At 39.9% G+C, this 24045-nt stretch overlaps 1 protein-coding gene across 3 annotated transcripts in view; it reads right to left on the reverse strand.

The window, feature by feature from the left end:
• The window catches only part of LOC136666160 (homeobox protein cut-like 2), a 220017-nt gene that overhangs the window by 59876 nt on the left and 136096 nt on the right, over positions 1–24045 (reverse strand). For all 3 annotated transcript variants that reach the window (XM_066644204.1, XM_066644205.1, XM_066644206.1), the window contains one exon: positions 5124–5202. In XM_066644204.1, the coding sequence (XP_066500301.1) occupies positions 5124–5202 (79 nt within the window). The remainder of the gene's footprint in view (positions 1–5123; positions 5203–24045) is intronic.

Below are 24045 nucleotides of genomic sequence, written 5' to 3' on the forward strand. Positions count from 1 at the left end.
TTGGCCTGCGTTTGCATGGGGGTCCCCCTCTGTACTGTACACAAGCTCCACTAAGCTCAGCGTGTCCTTTACAGGAAAGTGGAACAGGCAGAGGAACCGCAGTACTCCATGGACCTTCATAAATAGTAACTTGTTCAGAAGTGACTCGGGCACTCTTTAGTAGGTCTTTGTCTAAAATATCAACAATTCTCTCAAATTCTGTTTTACACATACACACACACACACACACACACACACACACACACACACACAAATATATATATATATATATATATATATATATATATATATATATATATATTTATATACACACATACATATATATACATATACACACACACACGAATGTGTATGAAGAAATGCTTCACTTAACTTCTTCCTAGAGCCCAAGTGATAATCAACTGGCCAATAATAACAGGCACTACTAACAGCTAGGGATGTCGCGATCAAGTATTTTTTGTAAGCGATCCCAATACGAGTCTTTTAATATTATCTGCCGATAACGAGTCCCGATCCGATACTTACTTCCTAGATAGTAGTTACACAGTGCACACTTAAGGTATATTATAGTTATTGAAATCAGACCAGTGTATCTGTTTGACACTGAATATCTTGCATTAAGAAAGAAATTGCCTGCATCCAAGCTGCTGCTTTTTTTTAATAATAATTAAGTTAACAAACAGTAGGGCGGCACGCTGGTGCAGCCGGTAGTGTTGCAGTCACACGGCTCCAGGGACCTGGAGGTTGTGAGATGAAGTCCCACTCCGGGTGACTGTCTGTGAGGAGTTGGTGTGTTCTCCCCGTGTCCGTGTGGGTTTCCTCCGGGTGCTCCGGTTTCCCCCCACGGTCCAAAAAACACACGTTGGTAGGTGGGTTGGTGACTCAAAAGTGTCCGTAGGTGTGAATGTCGCTCTGTGAAAGACTGGCGCCCCCTCCAGGGTGTATTCCCGCCTTGCGCCCAATGATTCCAGGGAGGCTCTGGACCCACCGTGACCCTGAACTGGATAACTGGTTACAGATAATGAATGAATAAACAAGTAGTGTCTTCACAAACAGCTCATATAAATATTTTAATATTATTTGTTTTTTTACACTGTACAAAAATATAAACTGAAAAAAATGTATTGTGGCCAGCCTAAGGCACTAATCATGTGCAATATTAATGCTGCCTAATCAGCATCTTGATATGCCACACCTGTGAGATGGATGGATTATCTCAGCAAAGGAGAAGTGCTCACTAACACAGATTTACACAAATTTGTGAACACTATCTGAGAGAAAAAGGTCTTTTGTGTGCATAGAAAAAGTCTTAGATTTTTGAGGTCAGCTCATGAAAAATGGGAGCAAAAACAAAAGTGGTGCATTTATATATTTGTTCAGTATATGTTCATGTGTAAAGAATTTCTTTGATTCTAAAAGTCAGTCAGCTTTATTGTAATCACAGATGTGTGGAGGAAGAAATGAAATTCAGCATAGTTTCTTCATGGCACCATGCTAAAATAAGATGTATTTTTTCAGCACTGACCTGATTCTCTCAGTGTAGCTGCAAAACAAACCCCTGTAGACGGGACTGTGACTCCATTGGCAGCAGCACTAAATGATGGACAGCTAACTCTGGCTGCTGATTGAGTTAATAAAAGTGAGGACCAATGATAAGTGCATTCTCTGTTTAGGAGCAGTGGAGTATCTGCCCCTTCCTCTGGCTGAGGGAGAGCAGCTGTCTCAAACAAATCATGGTCTTAACAGTCTTATCTCAAAACTACGGGATAAAACACAACATGTCACAGTGTCCAAAATTTTTAATATCTAGATATTTATTTAGTTAGATTTTAATATCTAGATATTAATTAAATACGAATGGAGTGGATATAATATCTACAATTTTTTTATATCTAGATATAATCTCCACTGCACCTGTATTTAGGCTCTCCAGCACTAAAATATAACTGCTTCTGGAACCCCTCACACCACCCTCATTCAGGTTCATTAACATCTACAAGTCATTGTATGAAAGAAGCTTAAAGCAGCCTAACGCCAATCCGCCTATCCGTCAATGTGTGTTTTGGACCGTGAGAGGAAACCGGAGCACTCGGAGGAAACCAGTGCAGACACAGGAAGTAGCACACTACATTTACTCTGTTACATTGACTTGAGTAACTTTTTGGATAAATTGTACTTATAAAAGTAGTTTTAATGCAGCATACATTTTAATTTTACTTGAGTATATTTGTGAGAAAGAAGCAGTAATTTTACACCGTTACATTGAGCTACATTCTGCTCGCTACTTATTTTTATCCATCCGCCCATTGCACAAATCTTTGTTTTGTTTTGTCGAGACTTCCAACAGAGGCTCTGTCACATGACTGCATCTCACCAATCAAATGTAGCCACTAGCAACGTTTGACTCCGTTTCACCAATCAAACAGAGCCAAGCCGTCACATGACTGCACACAAAATCCCCACAGACAGAAAAGCACAGAAGCTCAGTACAATTTTAGAGACAACGTCACCTCTGCCTATTGAGCCCATTGTTTTGTTAGTGAACACACACAAACACACACAATTTATTTATGGTTTACATAAACTTACGTACAAACTGATTTTTTCTTCTTGTTCTTTTCCCTGTTACCTCTACATATTGAGCCCGATGTTTTGATATTAAGTTATTGTGGCTGAATTTCATTTGTGCTACTTTGAAAGATTTAATTTATTATTGTTTTAGTTGTTTTGGGGATATTCTCTGGCTCTGAATTTGTCCATTGCTGTTTTATATTTTTATGCATTATTATTTGACGTCCTGATTATTAAACAAAGAGGTTACTCTGCAGTTACTCAGTACTTGAGTAGCTTTTTCACTTAGCACTTTTCACTCTTACTCAAGTAATTACTTTGGTGACTACTTTTTACTTGAGTCATATTCTAAAGTAACAATATTCTTACTTGAGTACAACTTTTGTCTACTCTACCCACCTCTGATCCTCACAGACAGTCACCTGGAGCGGGACTCGAAACCACAACCCCAGGACCCTGGAGCTGTGAGACAGCAACCACCATGCCGCCATATTTACACACTTACAAACTTACACCAGTTGGTGTCATTGAATATGTTGATTCTGCAAGACATCTGAATATATATTTGTATTATGTAATTGATTGCTTAGTGACATCCTCTAAACCGTCAACAAATCTGGAGCCAATCTGCAGAAAAGGTGACATTAGGATGACATTTCATTAGTCTCAGACATGATCTGAATCTGAATATATACATATATGGAACGGTGGGTTTGAGTGGTACGTGGATGAAGTTTTTATTTACTGTTTGAATTCACATCAACAGAGACTCATGTCATGCGGTTTTGTAGCAATTTTGGTAATGCAGTTAGCCGTCTTCTGAGTTTGGAGACTTTCCACTAAGCGATCCTAAACAGCAAAAAATACTGCCCACCTATGGAGCAGAAATAGAACAATATCCTCATTTTACTTTGTGCTGTTCAACATTTGGAGTTCTCTCCACTATCTAAAAAACTCCAGATGCCTCTGAAATAAACAGAGAGTGAGTGAGAGATAGACAGAAACCTAGCACACCAGACAGACAGTTTTTTTTTTTTTACTAATTTACAGACATTGGTGGTTTTTAAACCCATCAGACTGGTTTCCAGCACATAAACAGACTGCAGAACTAGCAAAAGGTGAAAACTCCAGATGCCTCTGAAATAAGCAGAGATTGTGAGAGAGAGAGAGCCAGAAACCTAGCATACTAGACAGAGTTTTTTTTTTTTTTTTTACTAATTTACAGACATTGGGGCTTTATAAACCCATCAGACTGGTTTCCAGCGCACAAACAGACTGCAGAACTAGCAAAAGGTGAAGAAAAACCTTCTGAATTTTATAAAAAGTGTTTTTTGATTACAATCTTGAACGTGGTCTTTACCACAAGAACCTGAAGGAACTTACTGTTACATAGTGACCAAGGATGACCTGATGTAACCTAGAAACATGATCAAGTATTTTCATCTTCCGTATAAGAATACAACATTTATCCCAAAGCTTAAATTTATCCATATATTTTGCAAAATATGCAGAAAGTCTTTGCCTCATCTAATTCATTTTCAGTGCGGCAAAGCAATTAAAGCTCTCTTGCGTCATCCGCCGACCTCGGTGCTCGTTTCCCGCAGTTTATTTTTATTCTCCAAATGTAACTCCGCAACACAAATGATTTACGAGGGCTCTTGTACATGTCTTGTTCAAGAGGCCGGGTGCTGGCCTCCCAGAGAATGCCCTGTTAAGTCAGAATGGCATGAAAAATGCCTTTTGTTGAGGCCAAAAATACAGGTGCCACGACGCGCTCGTTCACTCTCCCTATTACCGTGGTCCCTTGATAAGCAGAGGGATAGGTCAGAGACTTGAGCCGAATAAGTCTTCAAAGAGCGACACTTCTTATAAAAGAAATCGCTTCATTCCGAGCGCACGCCGCAATCTCGAGCAGGGCGCATCAAGGAGACCTTTAAAAGTCAGGCGTTCTATCACCATCTCTTTGGCAGCGGTTTCCATCACCTATTCATGGAATCTGTAAACAGTAGGTTCTGGTCTTGTCATCGGCCGTTGTGATGTCCTCGCTGCTTTCTAACCATGCTTTGTCTCACCTTCTATGGCTTTAAACCAGTTTTTTCTTCCTTCCCTGCACACACACACACACCCCACAATCTCATCCATTTTCCATGTCTTTTGCATTCTCTCTTTCTCCTCCTCTTTCCCCAGTGGTCTCATCAGGTGGAGGCCGCTACATCCCCCAGCTGGGCTTTAATTAGTCCACTGCAATCAAACGGAGCCCAAGTCGGAAACGATACACCCAGCGAAGGACTAACGAGTTCCGCTCTCCCATCCGTACAGCAGAGCCGGACACTCCACCTCGCGCTCAAATCTCCATGTGTGAAAAGAGCAGGATATTCAGTATGACATGTTCAGTGTGATGTTTGTGCTGGGGTCTCCTCTTGCTGGGTCACCAGCACTAGTGTCCATCTAATAAGGGTGTCGGAGGTTTGATGTCCATCTGGGGTAATGCTAATGTTCGCTTGTGTGTGCGTGTGTGTGTGTGTGTGTGTGCGTGCAGGTGGGTGACTCACCTGGGGCTTCAATCAGCTGTTTGTAAACTCCCAGAAATGCAGACTCTGCTTCTTTACTGCGCTGGCTCAAAGCAACCACCTGCAACACAGAGAAGGGGGTCACTCAACATAACACTTCCATCCTAAAGTCTCAAATCACTCACAAACAGTCTTTGTTGTTTTATTCAAGTAACAGATACACTGCAGCTGAAATATTATTAACTACACACCTGAAGGCATTTTTGTGATTTTTTTTTATTTCAGATCTTATACTCTGTTAATCCCTTTTCATACTATTCACCACACAATCCAATCAACGCTTTTCAGATATAATTTAATATGTATATCAGTTTCAGTCCAATTCAGAAAGTTAATTCTCCATGTTATGTTTATCACAGTGACACAATGGAATTCAATGCTACTAATAATTTTTCTATGAGGGCTGTGTTTATGAGCATTATTATATTAAATAAATGTTACATATCGATGCTACCCAAAGAAAAATATTGCATCTCCAAAATGGTATCTTGGAATGGAAGTTAAAGTAAAATAAATTTTGGTTTTAAAAAAAACCAAAAGTGGTTTTGGAGCTTTGTTATTGGTCCATTCATCCTGAAATATGTATACAGTGTAAAGAGATACATGGTTTTTATTTGGACAGTGACAATATGCATGTTTTTGGATTTAAATATTATTAAAGTTTCTAATGTCAGTGTTTTATCAAGAAAATATAGCTCAAATACATTAGTAAAGTGGAGACATGTTATACTTTTCACATATTACACATAAAATAAGTGCATGCAGATTTCCCCAACACCTTGTGTATGACACAATCTAAAAAAATACAACACATTGTCGTCATTATTTTAACACTTTAATGTTTGGTCAACAGGAGTAGCATTGTACTCAATGCTTGACCTTTATACTCCACCTCTGAGCACAGCTACTGGCTCAGGATCCTCAGTATTCTCCCTCTCTCATCACTATCATATCAGCATTAAATTAGGGCATGCTCATGTAAATGAAGCACTTGTAGTGTGTCTTGAATTCTCATTTAAGCTGATTTATCAACAGCATCCAAATCTCCACTTGTTTCCATGTCATATGAAGATGTCAAGAATTTGACAATGTATTTTTTCCAGTATTATACATTGCAAAAATACATTGAAAATAAATTTGATGAATAAGGGCCCATAATCCTCTCCCTCATCAAGAAGCTTTTGGATGAGCATCATGCAAAATGTGAAAACAAATGGACATACAACTGATCCCTTCTCAGTTTACTAAGAGCTGAAAAGTTAAAGGCATCTATGTGCAGTCATGTCTCAAATGTCAAATGAGCCTTCCTTTAACAGTGGCAGCAGAAGCAGTGATTACCACAAGCCTTGAACATGTGCTGAAAAAAAAAATGCAGCAACAGAATAACACTGTTTCAAATCTCAGAGCCAGATGCTGCAATATGCCCTCGCAAGTCTGTGTTTTTAGTTGAATTATGTCCCAGTAGAACGTTTTGGTGTGAAAGAACTTCATTCAGCATCTACACAATCTCTTCTTCACTGAACTTTCAATTTCTCCTTGGTATTGAGCTTGTTGTCTGCTCCACTAGACTACCGCTGCACATTCTAAAACTAGTGCTGCAGAAGTATGCTTTAAAATAAAATTTATGTAGAACTCAATCATCATTCTCAGTGGCTTGATGTGAAAAGGTGCAAAAGGTTTTAGTGTCTTATACCAGAGGTCTTTCTGCCTGAACACAGGCATTTTATTTACGATGCAAAATTCCCAGAAAACCCTGATGTGGCTTCTGAGTGTATATATATATATATATATATATATATATATATATATATATATATATCCTGCATATAACTTACTTAATAAAGATTTTCATAAACAATACCGGATGCATAAAACACGAGGAGACGCTGAAGTAAGTGACCAGGGCCACCTAAACGAATATGACAATAATACTGGCCTCTCTGATCAGTAGAACCTGAATGTACTATTTGTTATTTTTCCAATTCACTGACATCCATTTTAAAGCTTTTCACAAAACTTAAAACCTCTCAACATATATCTCGACCCAACAAACCCTTCCATGCAGCACAGAGGCTAAATAGAAACCACATAAACACCGAAATGCAGTACAGGTAGCTTGAGAGGCTGAGCTCTGGAGCACAAAGCTGAGAGCAGGCAGGTCAGCCTGTGCGCAGACTCTCTCCCACCAAACGGTCACCCTGCTATTCTCCTCTCCACGGGGGCCGCAAACCAATTACGGGTTCATTAGGGGGAGAGCGGGCAGCAGAATGGACCGCCACCTGGCCCCATGGAGAGGGCACCTGTGCCTGTGGATACGTGGGCGAGAGTGCCCCATACCACACAATGCCACTGTTTCAGAGGCCACTTTGTGCCTCTAGCATTAAAGAGCGGAAAAGCTAAGGGCTTCCATTGGTGGAAATCTGCATTATCTAAGTGGAAAGGGATGTACAGTCAGCTGAGGGGAAGCTAGTTAACAAATAAATACCAGGCGAGTTAATTCATTCCAGTCATTTTTTAAATTAAACGAAACTAATAAAATTTGTTTTTAAAAAATAACTAATGTTATGATTAAGCTAAATGTAACATTTGAGGCAAGACTATGTATGAATCATTTAAAGGAATAATTCCTGATAAATTTAAGTCAGGATTTTAATCCTAAATACTTTATATAAAATTCAGAGACCAGAGTTCAGCGTTTCCTCGCCATAGCTCTTCGGTCTGTTTGTGTGCTTGAAAACTGTCCAGTGTTTGTATGCAGCCTCGGCTCGGTAAATGGGAAATAAACAAATGTCTCTATCCGAAAGAGCTCAGGAGTTCTCTCCCTGCATTGTCTGCTCAGGCGCTGTTACAACACGGCATCTGGAGGCATTTGGACAGTGGAGATTCCTCCAAACATTGGAAAGGATGAAAAGATAGGAGGTTGTTGTTCTATTACTGCTCCATAGGTGGGTAATATTGACTTACTTTTGTTTCAGTTACATTGCTTAAGAAGGAACTGACTCCAAACACCACTAAATGCATGAAAGTAAATGCAAACAGAAAGTTTAACAGCTCAAGTTACAAATGTGTCTCTGTGGTAATTCAAACTTAAACAAGTCGGCTTCTAAATTAAACATACCATTCCACCTTAAATGATGCAGCGAGAACAGTAACTCTCTAAAAATGGTTTCGTTGCCTTTAAATTTTATTATTTCATTGTCAAACCAATCTACATAGTTTTAGAAATCTAATTGTTTTACAGTTTAACCAAGACACCACAATGTTTTTCAGGTAATTATGTCAGACAATATTAAGAAATATTTCTGTAGCATTTTATATGATCCAGTTAGGAATGAACATATAGAAGTTAATGAATGCATTTTTTTGCAAATATGATTTTGAGAAAAATGCAGATTAAAGTAAAAAATCAAGTTTTGATTTTTACCTTGTTAACATATATTTATGGTGTTTTATGCGCTAAAAGATGCATCATGCACAAAATAAGCAGTCAGCACCATGGCTGAGCATTTCTGCTTTGAAATTGCAGGGTTTCATATTGGAGAATTCATTCAGCCAGTATCAATGTCAGTCTCGTTTCATAAACCTGAGAAACCAATCCCATGAACTTGCAGAGTGGGGCTTTCGAGTTGCAGAAGAGGTTATAGCTCCAGGGAGAGGCGGGGGTAATTTCCTACCTTCCACCAAAAGATACACAGTGCAGTTTTGGCAGTTCCAAGCCCAGAGTAGAAATGTAAGAGTAAGCATTACAATAATTTTGAATCTGTAAATTTAAGGTAAAAATACTACCTTTAAAGGGGGACCAATTCCATATTAAAAAGGGATGTCATAAACTCTGCAGTAGGTGTAATGTGTAGATGTCCCAATACATTTGTCCATATAGTGTTTTAATGATTATTTTATTATTATTATTATTTTTGTTTTGTTTTTACAGATTTAGAGAGGCCACAGTTCTGAATCTGAAAAATGACTGAAAGGATCATGTACAATTACTAAGAAATACAAATGACAATAAAATATACATACACTTAAAACTAAATAATGTGATACTATGATTAAGCAGAAAAACAAAAGAAAGGATAATTAACCTTTGCTGCAATATTACACCAAAACAAAAATGAAAAAAAAAAATAAATCCATGTTCTAATAAACAACAGTGACCTAAAAAGAAACTGTAAATGATTATAACTGAATGGGAGAGAGCCGTTTACTGTAAAGGCCAGAATGTCCCTTGAGTTTCATAATGCCAGCATCATGCTCACTAAAATATCTTAAAGATAAGAGCTTGCCATCACTCTGGCTCACTGCTGCTTCATGGAGTTCATGTTAAAATGGAGAGGCACTACACCAATCAATACAGATACAATAGTCTCCTGCTTTGCCTGTCTGAAAGCAATAGTGTTTCTCTGTCTTTTTTCCTCTGCTCTCTCTATCTCTCTCGCTCTCTTTCCAGGACATCATGTTCACTTGCTACATCAGCACATGAGATACCACATGCAGAGAACAAAAACAAAACCCTGTAAATATGTGTGTGTGCGCTTGCGTGTGATGCAGACACCAGGAGATGATGATACATATTAACATGACTTGGAGACTCCAAAAGGCTGATCAGTTTAATCTATCATTCTGTTCTAGCAACAAGAGAAAATTCTACGGTAGACCCTCTTCAAACACTTAAAAATACAGTTATATCTGAAATGAACTCTTCATTTGAACTTTGATCATGTTGTCTGTTATCGACAGTTACAGACACGGCAAACAACGTGGTTGGTGTAGTGTGGTGGTTAACACTACTGCTTATTATACAGAAGTCTGAGGTTCAAATACCTGCACAGGTCAGCACATCACACTACACCAGTAAGATTTCTTGGGCAATACCCCTAATAACATATTGCCTACACTTTTAATATGATTAGAATTGTAAGCTGCTCTGGATATCTGCTTGCATCTGCTAAATTATGTAAATGTATACAAGTATATCTCCATTTGGTAGGTCTTCAATACAGGTCATCATTTCCAATTTGCCCGCTGGAAACCAGGATAACGTGTTTACGAAGACCTGGTGTAAGTAAACGAGTAAAAATCAAAGTGGCTCGGTTCAACATCCTAGCCGTCCTCTCTGCTCTGCTCAGAGAGCCCTCCAAATGTTGAAAATCATTTGATCAATGAAGAGATGAGGATATTGCTTTATTCATGCTTCAGAGATGCATAATATTGACTTATTTTTGCCGTTTCAGGAACCCATTTTAAATTTGGGAGTGCACTAACTGCTTTAAAATAAACAAAGACTGAAAGTGCTACAAAACTTAAAAATTCAAGTTACAAATGAGCTTCCATGGTAATTCAAAAAGTGAATAAAAAAAAAAGTACAAAGCAGTTGTCTTTCTCTTCAAACATATCTGACCTTCTGAACATAAACAAACCTGAGCTACAATCTTAGACAATGCCAATGTTGAACAGGGAGAATCAACGAGTAGTCGCAAGTGTGAGTAATTCCAAGGCCCTGCTGGGACAGCTGACACCTAAAGGTTCGAAAAATGGGCTTGGACAAATCACCTAAACCCCAACTGTTTCATTGCGCGTTGGAATAGCTGCCTGCCGCACTAGCCCAGGGTTCGATATGGCTCCTATTCACTATTCCCTATATAATTCACTATATAGTGTACTATTACAGGGAAATTACTACATCATGCAGGATTTTTTTTTTATCAAACAGCGCAGTGGATTATGGGAATCTGCTATCTCCTAGTGTACATGGGTTGTGCACAACTTTTTGTGGTGTGTTGTGGGACTGTTGGAGTGCACTAAAAATTGCAGACTCTGTTTTCGGACACTACTACAAACTGCCAGAACCCCAAAATTCTGAAAGTGCTATGTAGTAAATGGGGCACAGTTTCAGACACAGTGTAGGTGTGTGTGTTCAATGCCCCTAATGCACTAGTGTGTTTGTGTGGTTAAAATGGTTAAATGCTGATGCACAATTTTGTTTTCTGCTGTTTAATGACAATAAACAGTAGGTTCACATTCATGTTCAAGTCCATATTATGGGGTGGAGCCAGGAAACCCCAGGAACTAATAGTTCAGTCCAGAGAGAAACCATTGCTGTTTCTCAAGAAAAACGTCCTTAAGAGGTTAGCGCGCAAGAGCAAATTCATGATTCCGCAGTGAATGGTAAGACTTTTAGGACGTTCCCTGCCCTCCTCCAAAAGGTACATAATGACGTTTCTGCAGTTCTGAGACCTGAGTAACAATGACAAAAGGCTGTATTCTCCCTAGTGAAAGTCAGTAAAACGTTAAAATGATTCGGAAGCTGTCGTTTTATCTCCGGAGGATGTGTACATATTTCTACTTAGAAACTCAACAAATCATGTTATATAACTAGGCCTACCCAAATTTTGCATTGACCTGTTTATGCAGAGCTTTTGTGTTCATCATCATCATCATCCTCAATATTGCCATTAACATTTTCCTAATCACAGAGCATGTCGATAGCTGTTGTGTGTGTGTGTGTGTGTGTGTGTGTGTGAGAGAGAAAGAGAGAGAGAGAGAGTGCAGTTACATGCTTACTCCGCTTTAGACTGACACCCACCTCACACAGTCCTTCATCATCTCCTAACGAGAGAACATAGAGATTACCTCCACAATCACACCATTAACCTGTCTGAGCCCAGCAGCCAAGACATCAATCATTAAACACACACACACAAGCTTTGTATGCAGATCCGCTCCCAGTGCATTCTCTCATCAAAGCTCCCCTGATATGGATGCATGCATATTATTGGAAGTCTTCTTCTCTCCAGTTCTAATCCACCTGGGATTACCTCAGGTCCACCAAACCAGCCAGATTACAGCCCATAATCCATCTGCCTGGAGCTCAACACATACAGGTGATGCCATGCACAGACATCCACACAATTTATCACTCTGCTTGGGCTATACAGAACTAAAACGTCTTCGACTGTGGTTCAAAGGGAAATGTCACTGGCCTCTTTTAGTGTTCGTATTCATTAAACTCTGGTCTGAGCCGCAATTACTGCCACTAATGACAAAGCCATGTTAGCATTTTATATTAATTTTTTTTCGCTTGCCTCTCATTGAAAAAAAAGCAGAAAAAAATGGAAATGCAGGAAGTGCAGATTCTACACTTTCAGGGGAACTTTACACTTTTTAAGAGGACAAGATCTTTTATTCCAATATGAATTGGATTTATTTATGAATATTGTGTTATGTGCACAGTCTTGCACTTGCCAAAAGATGAACCGAGTGACTCCCAGACATTTGAAAAACATCTCTCTTTAGGAACACTCTTCATAATTTGCTCTGTAACTCTCGTTACCCTGACAAAAGTAAATAGACAGAGCATTTTCCTGATTATATTTCCATTTAAAAGGGTCCGCCATTTTGTAGTGATGTTGGAAATCTCAGAGGTTCTCTTCACTCCTTATATATTTCTATATCGAACACATTATTAAATCCACATTGCATTGCAAAAGCAGTATACTGGTGATGTTCACTAGAATGTCCGCTGTATATCTTAATGCATTGTGGTGATAACTTACAATCGACAGAGAATCTTAGAGTGGTAGAAATACAAAGACCCACAAGACACCAGTTTTTTTACAAATTAAAACAGATGCAAAGTTTAATTAGAGCAATACCAATGCTCTGTGAATTTAATAGCACTTATTAGTTACCTCACCATCGTGTTTGATTTGTTTATGCAAGAGAATATGATATATGCCTTAGACAAATGTCCTATGCTTTATTTATGAACTTCTAAATTGGTTCTCGAAAAAAGTGTTTTGATCGCCCCCTAGCAAATGGAACATAGTGAAAAGTGAACGAGTGAAATATTCTGAATGCAGCTTTAGAAGTGAACGACCAAACCTGCTGATAGAGTGTTAATATTTTTTGGACTTTATATTTTTTGTGCAGTTATGGCTTCTACTCCTCTGTGAAGCCTTTATATTAAATTTCAGATACATTTCTCTAAGAATATGATGAAATTTAGGACCATGGATGTGCGATTAGGAACAATTGCTATTCTGACATACTGCATATATTAAATGGAGCTCTATCACCAATTCAGAGATTAATACCCCTCTATCCCACACTCTGCATTGAATGGGACCTTAGGCTGATCCAGATTATTCAATAGCTAAATAATATTGAATGTTTTTCTAAGGAAGTCAAACATTTAGCATGCGCAATTTTGCAGACTAACTGAATTTACTTCTTACAAGGGTTGTCGACGAACCTTTGCACATATAATTAAAGGCATTTCATTATATAAATGACTGTGTAATTAAGCGTGTAACTGTGCTGTTAAATCTAAGTAGTATAGCCAATGACAGTAACAACTCCAGACTCCAGACACTGAAAGGTTAAGGTGGATTTAGGGAGCCAGTGTTCACACTGGTGTTAAAGGGGAAATCACAGTGACTCTTCCCTGCATTTTGTGAGGGCACAAAGCCCCACTGTAAATTCAGGTGCACGCTAATTCTGTCTTCAAAGGACAGATGACTTCGGAACACTTGTTTCCTCCGACAGCGCCGAAGGCTGGGATGTGCCAAATTTCAAAGGAGTGAAAAAGAATAATTAGTTTTACATAAAACACACTCAGCAGTCATTTCCTCTAATTTCCAATTAGTGGGAAAAATCAAATGAATGACAATGAAAAGTGCTAAAGACCTGATCCCATTCTTCATTCAAGTTCTGCTTAATGGGAATAGTCAGATGAGAGAGAGAGAGAGAGAGAGAGAGAGAGAGAGAGAGAGAGAGAGAGAGAGAGAGAGTGAGAGAGACAGAGAGAGCAAGGCAGTGAGTGAGAAAAAAGATGGAAACCAAAGAAAATAAATATAGAATAAGAGAAAGAGAGAGAGAGAGAAAGAAAAAAGGCCAACTAGACAGTGTAAAGGAGAGAGTGAGAGACTAAAGAGAAATAAAGATAAATATAATAAGTGACAGAGAGAGAGAGAGCAAGGGAAGGTAAAACAGCGTTAGTGAGCAAGATGGAGAGAGAGGAGCAGAGGAGAAAGCAAGATAAATAGAGAGAGAGAGTGTGTGTGTGAGAGTGAGAGAGAGAGAGAGAGAGTGAGAGAGAGAGAGAAGGAGTGAGAGCGTTGTGGTACATGAGGGGCCCATGTGTGTGGGTTGAGGAAGAAAAATCAATGGTGGCATCTTTACTGGGGAAAAGTGTGTTAAAGACACTGAGAACAAAATGGAGAGGCAGAAAAACACACACACAAAGAGAGAGAGAGAGAGAGAGAGAGAGAGAGAGAGAGAGACTCAGACAGACAGACAGACCAGCACAAAAGCAGAGAGAGAAGGGAGAGCAACAGAGAGAGACGGAGGTAGAAAAGCTCCAATAAAGACTAGCAATTAGCAATTATGCACTCATCAATTATAATTACCACAACTGGTGATTATGCAATTATCATAGTGAATCATCAGTTTTTAGCCCGAGCGCTCACACTGAGGTGTGTTATGATGGGTCTGAAGGCAAGAGTTTGCCTTCGGACTGCGCGAGGACATAAAGGGAGTTTTGGCAAGTGCTAATTGTGGACTACACATGAAGGACAACATCAGTGTCATTTTATTTTAAATTCAAAGACTTCTTGGTGCACGCACACACACACACACACACACACACACACACACACACACACACTTGCATTACTGTACATACCATAAGGTACTATACAATTGTTTGAATTATAGTCACCCAAGGTCTAAATTAAACTGTTGATACCAGAGGAGTTCTTAGTGTATTGTATAAATGTATAAATCTAAGGAAATTTGTTCTCATTTATATGTTTTCAAAAATGTTAAGGTTTCGAAATGTACATGAAATAACTTTCAAAATAAAAAGGAAAAATAGCATCTTGCTCAAATACCACATAGAAAAATGGTGCTGATTTTTATTATTATTTATTTTTTGTATATTGCACATTATGCTGAACAAGACTGATGTGTGATGAGTTTGAAAGCCAATCATCCATATTAATCCTTAAACAAAGACAAATGATTCTAATTATAAGCAGGTGTACAACCATATAATACTGAATATTTCAATAAAAAAGTGTAAGTCAACCGACTGGGAAAAGAAAAGGAGAAAACCCTTCAGGATTACTAGCAGCAAAGTGCAGTAACTGAGTATTTCCCACCACCCCACTGTACACACACTACACTGAGCGTGTACTGTAGAAGTGCAGAGGGGTGCAAAAACGAGGCGTGTGCAGACACTGAAGCTCTGATTGATGCTCTTACATGTGCCGAAAAATAAGAAAAAGAGGTTGATGAACGAGAGTGGAGAGAATGATTAAACGGTGGAGGGGAAGAGGTCAGATGAGCAGGTGTGCTTTCATGTATGATGATGAGCAGAAATGAGCAGAGGTGTCAGGTCCATGCAAAATTTACAAAGAGGAAAAGGAACAGTTGTAGTTTTCTGGGGAATCTGTAGCACAGCGTCAAAAGAGGCTCTCTATTCCAGGCTTAGTCATTCGCACAGTGAGATCAAAACGTGCTGCCACAAAGACGGCACCCAATTACACTACAAAATACAACATTTTATCATTATATAATAATAATAAACTACATTTGCATGGCGCCTACCTAGAAATGCTTTACAATTTACATTAGACAGATTTGGTAAATGGTAATTTGAACGAGGTACTTTAAGTACTTGCTCTCTCCTGGCTCCAAGCAAACCAAGTAGGGACAAAAAGTGATGTGTGAACCTCGCACAGTGCTGACTGGGCCGAGAGATTGGCCAATCACAATGAAATGCAGACATCCAGCACAAATAGGAGTTTGTAAAATCTCTACACTCTTAAAAATAAAGGTGCTACAAAGGTTCTTTGAGCATTGCAATAGTAGGACCACTGCTGGCTCTAGAAACAATCCTGTTGAGTGTACGGGTATGAAGAACCTTTTAAAAGGTTTACAAAAAAGATCAATCTTAAGGGTCCTTATCCTTTTAAACGTATTACCAGAAATAGTTTTTTATGGAACTAAAAGTGGTTCTTCTATGGCATTGGTCAAAGAACTTTTGAAACAGCTCTATTTTCACGAGTGTAAGCTACAGTAATCCAAGTCAAAATTGCTGCTTGTGAAATGACAGTGTCCTATTGAAGAGGTTCAAACATTCCTTTAATTGGTGGCCACCAAAAGACTCCAGCAGAGCTGCGATGCAACAAGCAACGGGCAAACTCCACTGATCTGTCGGAACTGGGGCGTAGATCTGTGTTTAGACCCAGAAAACAACAACAACACTTGAATACACAATGATGTTATAGTTATGTCATGGTTCCCACTAGAGGGGCAGTGTTTTATATACGTTTCTGGGGGTAGAGAGTAGGTACGATGCAGTGAATAAGGCCCAGAAGTGACTGATAACAGAAAGGTGGGCTGTTACTTTACACATCTGCTAAAACTGATACATAAGCATCTACAATTTGTTTTTGACTCATGGCCTGAGTATACACACACCATGGTATACCAAAAACAGTCTTTGGCTCCTGTGTGGCACAGCGGTCTAAACGTTGGTTCTATCATAAGATGGCTGCTTTGATCCCTGGTGATGCCTGAGTGGCTGGTTCATAACTTCTGTGGCCACAGGAATTTATCCAGCTCCCCCATCTCATTCTAGCCCCTTTCACACATGCACGGTAACCCAGAATTTCTCCGGTCTTTACCCAGAGGAGCTGAATGTGTTAACGCAAATGTTTTGTCTGCAATTACATCATCACTCATTACTGTTGCCATGGGTGCCGTGCCAGGCCACGAACCAGCCTTCAGCCTTCCAAGGTACTAGGGTCCTAGAGAGCACAATTAGATTCTCTCTCTCTGGATGAAGAAGGCAGCTTCCCTTCTCCCACATCTGTCTGCTCACAGTACTAACACAGGCCTCTGTCAGCTGATGAGAGAGATTTTCGCCGTGTGGACACTTTTGCGTTCTCATCTGGCGCCTCAGTCTCGAAAAGAAGCGGTGGGTTGGCCTTATGCATCTCGAAAGAAGCACGTGTTCACCTCCACTTTTATGCACTCAATTTTTTTTTTTATGCACTCTTTTATTTTACACTGTAGTGGACGCAAAAAACATGGCTGTACCTTTAAAAATACATTTACACTGTTTGAACACTTAGTGACAATAATGTACCTGTAACATTGAGAGCACATAACAGGCACTTGCAGATACAATGCGAATAGGGGTTAGTAATATATAGGCACTTATAGGGTTAAAAAGGAACCGTTGTCAATAATAATACAACCACAAGAGCAAGGACCACTCAGGGCGCAGCATGGAGAGCTGTCAAAACTTAGAGTGATACAGGGTTTAAATACAGGTTTCTTTCATCAGAATTCAGGTGAGGAAATTCTGGAAGCCTGTGGGTGGCTGTTAACATGTGACAGTGTTTTCAAACAGAAATGAATTATGGGAGGTGTAGTTGTCAGAGGCAGGACGGAGAACAGGAAGTGTATCGGTAACACATATTTACAGCATGTTTTTAATTCAGATAAATAAGTTCAGCCATTTCAGCATCTAGAAACTGATCTCCTAGTGTGAAATAAATACCTCCTCAACTGAGTGTGAAATATCTGTAAATCTCTTTCCAACACCAATATAAAACTTTGTAAGCCTGTCGACAGCTGCAGCTCATGGTTGGAGAGTGTTCAGGAGTACAAAACAAAACAGCTGAATGAATAGTTTGGGGGGACTTTGGGGTACTACATACGTGCACTGGAGAGTGGGCTTTATTGTGGATGACACACAGAGTGTAAAGTGCTTCTGCTGTCTCTGAGGCAGTGGGTGAAATGAGCAGTCAGAGACGTGACACACATCCAGTCCTCGCGTCAATTCCAATCAGCAGCTTCTGTCACTCACACACACTTGCACATACACACACACAGTCGCACACACACTGCTCGCTGTCAGTCTGCCGTGGTTTCTCCCAGCTGGGCACTCGGGGGGCACAATGCCAGCTCTCCACTACTCTGTCATGCATGTGAGTGTGTATGTGTGTGTTAGACCTATGACTCTCTCCCTGCAGCTGGAGCTCTGCCCTCCAGGCCCCTCCGAGCCTCCAGGCCACATGCAGCTATGAGCAATTCCTCTGCTTCGCATGGATAACGCATGAGGAATACACACTGTCATACTGTCTGTAGTCTGTAGTATCTACAGCACTGTATAAAATTCAGAAAGCACTGTTTAACAGTCGTTAAGTTGTATAATTTTTGGTGTCAGTATAAGAAAAGCCTAATGTAACTAGGCCTGTTACAATAATTACATTACTGACTTATGGTACAATATTTGGACATGACCAATTCTGATGTCTGAATACTCTTAATAACTAGATATTTGCTAAAGTTTATTGCTCTTTATAGGTGTGTAACTGCATTATTAGGATATGATATTTCCTTGATCAGTGGCAAAAAACTGCCTTAATATTACAGAAAGTTACAAATAGTTTGTCCCAATTAAATCTGGGACAATATACACAAAAAATGATCACAAAAAATGGCTATTGTGAAAGATCTATATGTAACCATTTATAAGTATACATATTATATGCCTCAAGGCTTAATAAAGCATATAATCATTAATAAGCTGATAATAATATGCCAATGTTATACTAAGAAGCTGTATTTATGCATCAGCTAAATGGTATTTTCTGGGAAGTTATTAAATAATTTTTAAGGCTTTCATTTTTTTATATTTTTTATTGTATTGTCACCCCAAAACCGTAGTAGTTCTGTTGAAATAATGATGCATTTGTGCTGTAAAACTGCATTGTTTCTAACCTGTTGTCTATAAACTCTCATGTACAGTAGTGTACAAAAACTAAAAAGGTTTTTAATTATTAAAAGAAATTACAGCGAGGCTACATGGGGTCATAGCTATAACTCATGCATCTTCAGAATATTGAGGTTAAATATGTTAGCGTGTGGTTGAAGCAGTGGGTAAAGCCTAGTTTTCTGCCTTGTACCCAGAAAACTATGAGTCAGAACTGATGTTATAACATGTTGGGTGAGGCAGTAATCATATCCATCATACTGTATCTGATCACTTGAAGACATCATAAAACCAAGTGAATTAGTAGTTTACAGCACATATCAAATAAATTCTGCACAACTATTGCACTATTTTGGGTGCAATAACAATTATATTACAAACTAGCTATAGAAACAATTCCTGAATAAAAAAATTATACAACCACAGATCACGAGATATTAAAGGAGATATTCTCAATTTTATTCCAATACACTTTTTCCTCACCTTTTGCTAGATCTATGGTTTGTTTAGACACTGGAAGAAGCTCCAATGCTTATAGGCAGCCCTGGCTCAGTAAATAGGGAAAAAACTAAGGGGCTCTCTCTGAAAAGCCTGAGAATCAGCATCTGGACACATAAGGAGGCATCTAGAGACCCCAAAACGATGAAAAGCATGGAAAAAGACAAGGATGTTGCTCTATTCCTGCTTCAGATGTGGGTAACACTGACTTATTTTTGCTTTTACAGATTACTTACAGTAGAACTGACTCTACATTTATGAGTGCGCCAAATGAATGAAAGTAAACACACTCACAAATTTGGAGTCCGTTCCACCTTAAGTAATCTGTAATAGGAAAAATACGTCAATGTTACCTACCTGTGTGCTACAAAATGTACCAAATCGAGTTACAAAGTCGTTTCTGTAGTAATTCAAACAGTGAACAGGTTAGTTACACTTCTACCACAAACAATCTACAATCTACAGATTGAATTTCTTACTCAAACATAGCATTCCACCTCAAAAACATGGAGACTCTGAATGAGCACAAACATGGGGAATTTGTTTTGCTGTGAGCACAGTAGTTCTCTAGAATAGCCCATGTTACCTTTAAGTAATGGGTCAATTCATCTGTATTCAAATCATTGCCCTGAAATTACTAATCCATAAAGTAAAGTGCTAACATCACATCTTATCCTGTGAATAGTTCTGACAGAACCTAAACCACAGAAAAACCAGAGTGAAGATGAGACACTCCCAGCAGGCTAAAGGTGCTCTCAAAGCTCTTCTCTAGGCCTGCTGTACAAAGGGCAGCTGAAAAAAAAAAAACTTCCAGAGTGGGGACCCGTGGGTCCTCTACAGATCCAGGTGTAGTCATAAATCCAAAGGAGATCGCAGCAGAGTGAGACATTAAACCCAGATCAAAGTCTTCCCCCGATCCACCCTCCTGCCCTCAGTACCATTTCAATCCTGTGAAAGCCCTCCGCCCCGGTCGCCGGAGCCAGTCGCAACCCTCAAAAACCTCCACTGGAACCAGCATCCTTCCAGTGCTAAAGTCACAGTAAAGACAAGAGCCAAGATGTGAGAAGAGAAACAAAGAGGGCGGCTCAAACCGGAGAGGAGAGCAGATCTTGAGCCGTTATTTGGAGCCTTTGTACTTCAAACAGCAAGAGGCTTCCTTTCAGCGGAACAGCGATTCCAGACGTTTGAAGTATTAAGTGACCTCAGAGGTGGAGGGAACTCTGTACAAGACGAGGGGCCTAGCGCAGTGGAAATGAGAGGAGCTGGATCAAGAGTTAACAGAAAGACAAAAAAGGGAGAGAAAGAGATAGATAGAAGAGGGGAGGGCGAATTAGACCAGATGAGGAATGAACAAGGGAGGGGAGATGTAAGAGGCAGGGAAACTTAAAATGGGGGGGTGACAAGTTAAGACCACCACAGGGAGCGAGCTGCATCAGGTCTGTGAGTGAACACAAGGGCATGTATGAGAAGCCCCCTTAAGCCCTTTTCTGGCCACAGCGCCCAATCTTTCAAGATGACACGCTGAAAATGCACGGCCATAGCACTTATGGAGTTATCTCTCCATGTATCACGTAAGCAGCCTCATCCATTCTGAGCAGGCTGCTGGTGCCAGTCAAGGTTCGAGGGAGGGGAAGAGGCAGAGAGTGTGTGTGTGTGTGTGTGTGTGAGAGAGTGTGAGAGAGAGAGAGAGAGAGAGAGAGAGAGAGAGAGAGAGAGAGAGAGAGAGAGAGGAGAGAGAAGGGGAGAGGGGTCTGGTCTGTGATGGATGGATCTCGACCGGCGTGGCTCTCCTCTCTCCTCTTGCAGAGCTGGTGACTTTCCAGCCAGGCAATTATCATTGCAGAAGGCGTAATAGCCTAATTAATTACCAGTGTCAACGCTGCCTTTGTTTCACTGTAACGGGACATCATGCCAACAGAGCATCCGCTCAAAGGAAAAAAAACCTCTGATGAACGAGCGGCTCCCAGACCGCAGATGACAGAGGGGAGAGGACGACACACTCCCACACACACACACACACACACACACACTCACAGCTCACATGCACCTCCCTCCGCCAACACTGAGCTCAGAGCAGAACCCGGAATGTGGTCCAAATCTGCATTCCATCAACAAACAGACTCCGGACTGTTCAGATAAACCAATCTCAGCACTAACAAAATGTATTACATCAACACTGCTCTGCATTTTCGTGGATTTTTTCCACCAATAATGTGAAATAATACAATGTACATTACATTCATTTATTATCTGTAACCACTTATCCAGTTCAGGGTCGCGGTGGGTCCAGAGCCTACCTGGAATCATTGGGCGCAAGGCGGGAAAACACCCTGGAGGGGGTGCCAGTCCTTCACAGGGCAACACAGACACACACATTCACTCACACCTACGGACACTTTCGAGTCGCCAATCCACCTACCAACGTGTGTTTTTGGACTGTGGGAGGAAACCGGAGCACCCGGAGGAAACCTCACAGACAGTCACCCAGAGCGGGACTCGAACCCACAACCTCCAGGTCCCTTGAGTTGTGTGACTGCGACACTACCTGCTGCGCCACCGTGCCGCCCCTGTACATTACATCAAAATAAAAAAATGTTTTGTTTTTTTTAATTCATACATAAAGGGTAATTTAAGGAACACTACAGTAGATTACTAGTAAGATTTGGTATTTTTGTCCCTAGGCTCCATCTACAGTTGCAGAAGGTAATTTACTTCACAGCACTGTCCTGAAATCAATGTAGGGAGGGTTCCTGGCCCTGCTCCAAAAGATACATAGTGCAGTTTCATCAGTGCTATACCCAGAGCAGCAAACACTTAGCCCATTTCCACCAACATGGAACTGGTTCAGTTCCCGGAACTAATTTGGAAAAGTTCATTCCCAGCTGGAACCAAAGAAGAACTGGCATTTCAGTGCAAACCATAGTGCAGTTCATGTGTCGAGAAAGAGCACAAAGTCTTAAATAAAGTGTTATCACACAGTGCAGCTGAATGGGGTCATTTGCAGCATGTTTTATAAATAAATTAATCACAGAAAACAGATGGAGCATTTTCCTGTTTTATTTTCTTTATGTTTAACACAATATGAGGCGCTTAGGCTACTTTTTTCCCACTGTTCACAAGCTCAGCACAATGGCTCGGAACAAGGCAAGATTAACATCTGTATCACATATAAATACCGAACCGAACCCACTGTAAACTGGATAAACCATGACTCTGTTGTGACCCTATTTATCACTGGTTCTGGAGCGGTGCAAAATTCAGCCACAGTGACAGTGGAACTGAACAACATCAACCAGTTTTCTGGAGAGCACCAAAGTTCCAAGAATCCTGAATGAAACCGGTTCAAGAACCAGTTCTTTTGGAGGAGAACAGCTAATTCTGGATCCGTTCTCAATATCACAGGTCAGTAACCATCAAAATGATTTAGAAGCTTAAAAAATTATCATTCATTTTGTGATTCCACACATTGTGTTTTCTTGTCATGAATGAAAATCTCCAAACAACTGTCTGGTAGGATTTTATGCTTCTCACAATTGGATTCAAACTACGCATTCAAACTACAAACCCATGGCACCGAGTTGCCTTTTCACATTCTCACAGTAAAGATTACCTTTTCAAGTACTGTTTATCTGATGGGTATAACTTTATATTCTACCAGGTTTTGCACAGTAATTAGCAGTTTTTACAACTTTGTAGTATTTTCTAAATATCTTTTAATCACTGTCTGAAAGCCAGCTTTGTAAAACCCTTTTTAAAATTCTTTCCATCGTTCTTTTCATCACTTTTCCCTTCCTCATTTAACTGGATTATCTTTTATCTTTTACCAAATCTCTTTAGACATATCGCTTGAAAAATCAACGCTTGTAACTTGCATTTTCTACTAGGTGTCCTTTATAATGGTTTATGTTTTGGTATAGAGTTAAGGATAAATTTAGGCTTAGGGATATTTATTTGAAATTATTATTCATTCATCTCATGTGCCTGCTTCCAGAGCCCACCGATATCATTGGACCCAAGGTAGGAACACAGCCTGGATATCAGAGAAAACTCATTATTAAATTATAGCTAAGTATTTGTTATTTAATAAATAATATTAATATGTAGTTGACAGTCATGTAAAAAATTATGAGGATCTAAAAGTCATATACAATCAAAAGAGAGGTTGCCATGTATACCACTGTAACATATTTGCTGCAATATTCAGGTAGCAATAGCAAACACATTTGAATCTAGTAAGTTTAGAGTGTCACCAGTTTCTCACTACAGATTTGGATAACAAGCTTATGAAACCTCAACGAACCTTCTGAAGTGGCTTCTGAACAAGGTGCGGTGTCCAATTCAGACATATTTTTTATATCATAACCCTGAATCCCCCAGCAGAAAAGTGCTTGGATGAGAAACACTTCCGCACCCTCCCGCCCCGGCCTCTGGTGTGTGAAATATTATGTGTCAGGTCTGTCACATTCTCTCCCCTTTTACATCTTAGCAAAAAATAGCAGTACACAGACAATCAGAGGGCAGAAAAAGCTGCGGAATAAAGTGTGGCGGCAGGCGGCGGTGAGAGTGGGGGGAGGAGAGGGGGAATTGCAGTGTGACTGATGAAAGAGCTGAGGC

The sequence above is a fragment of the Hoplias malabaricus genome, chromosome 14 (assembly GCF_029633855.1).
Source record: "Hoplias malabaricus isolate fHopMal1 chromosome 14, fHopMal1.hap1, whole genome shotgun sequence".
In the NCBI taxonomy this organism is placed as follows: domain Eukaryota; kingdom Metazoa; phylum Chordata; class Actinopteri; order Characiformes; family Erythrinidae; genus Hoplias; species Hoplias malabaricus.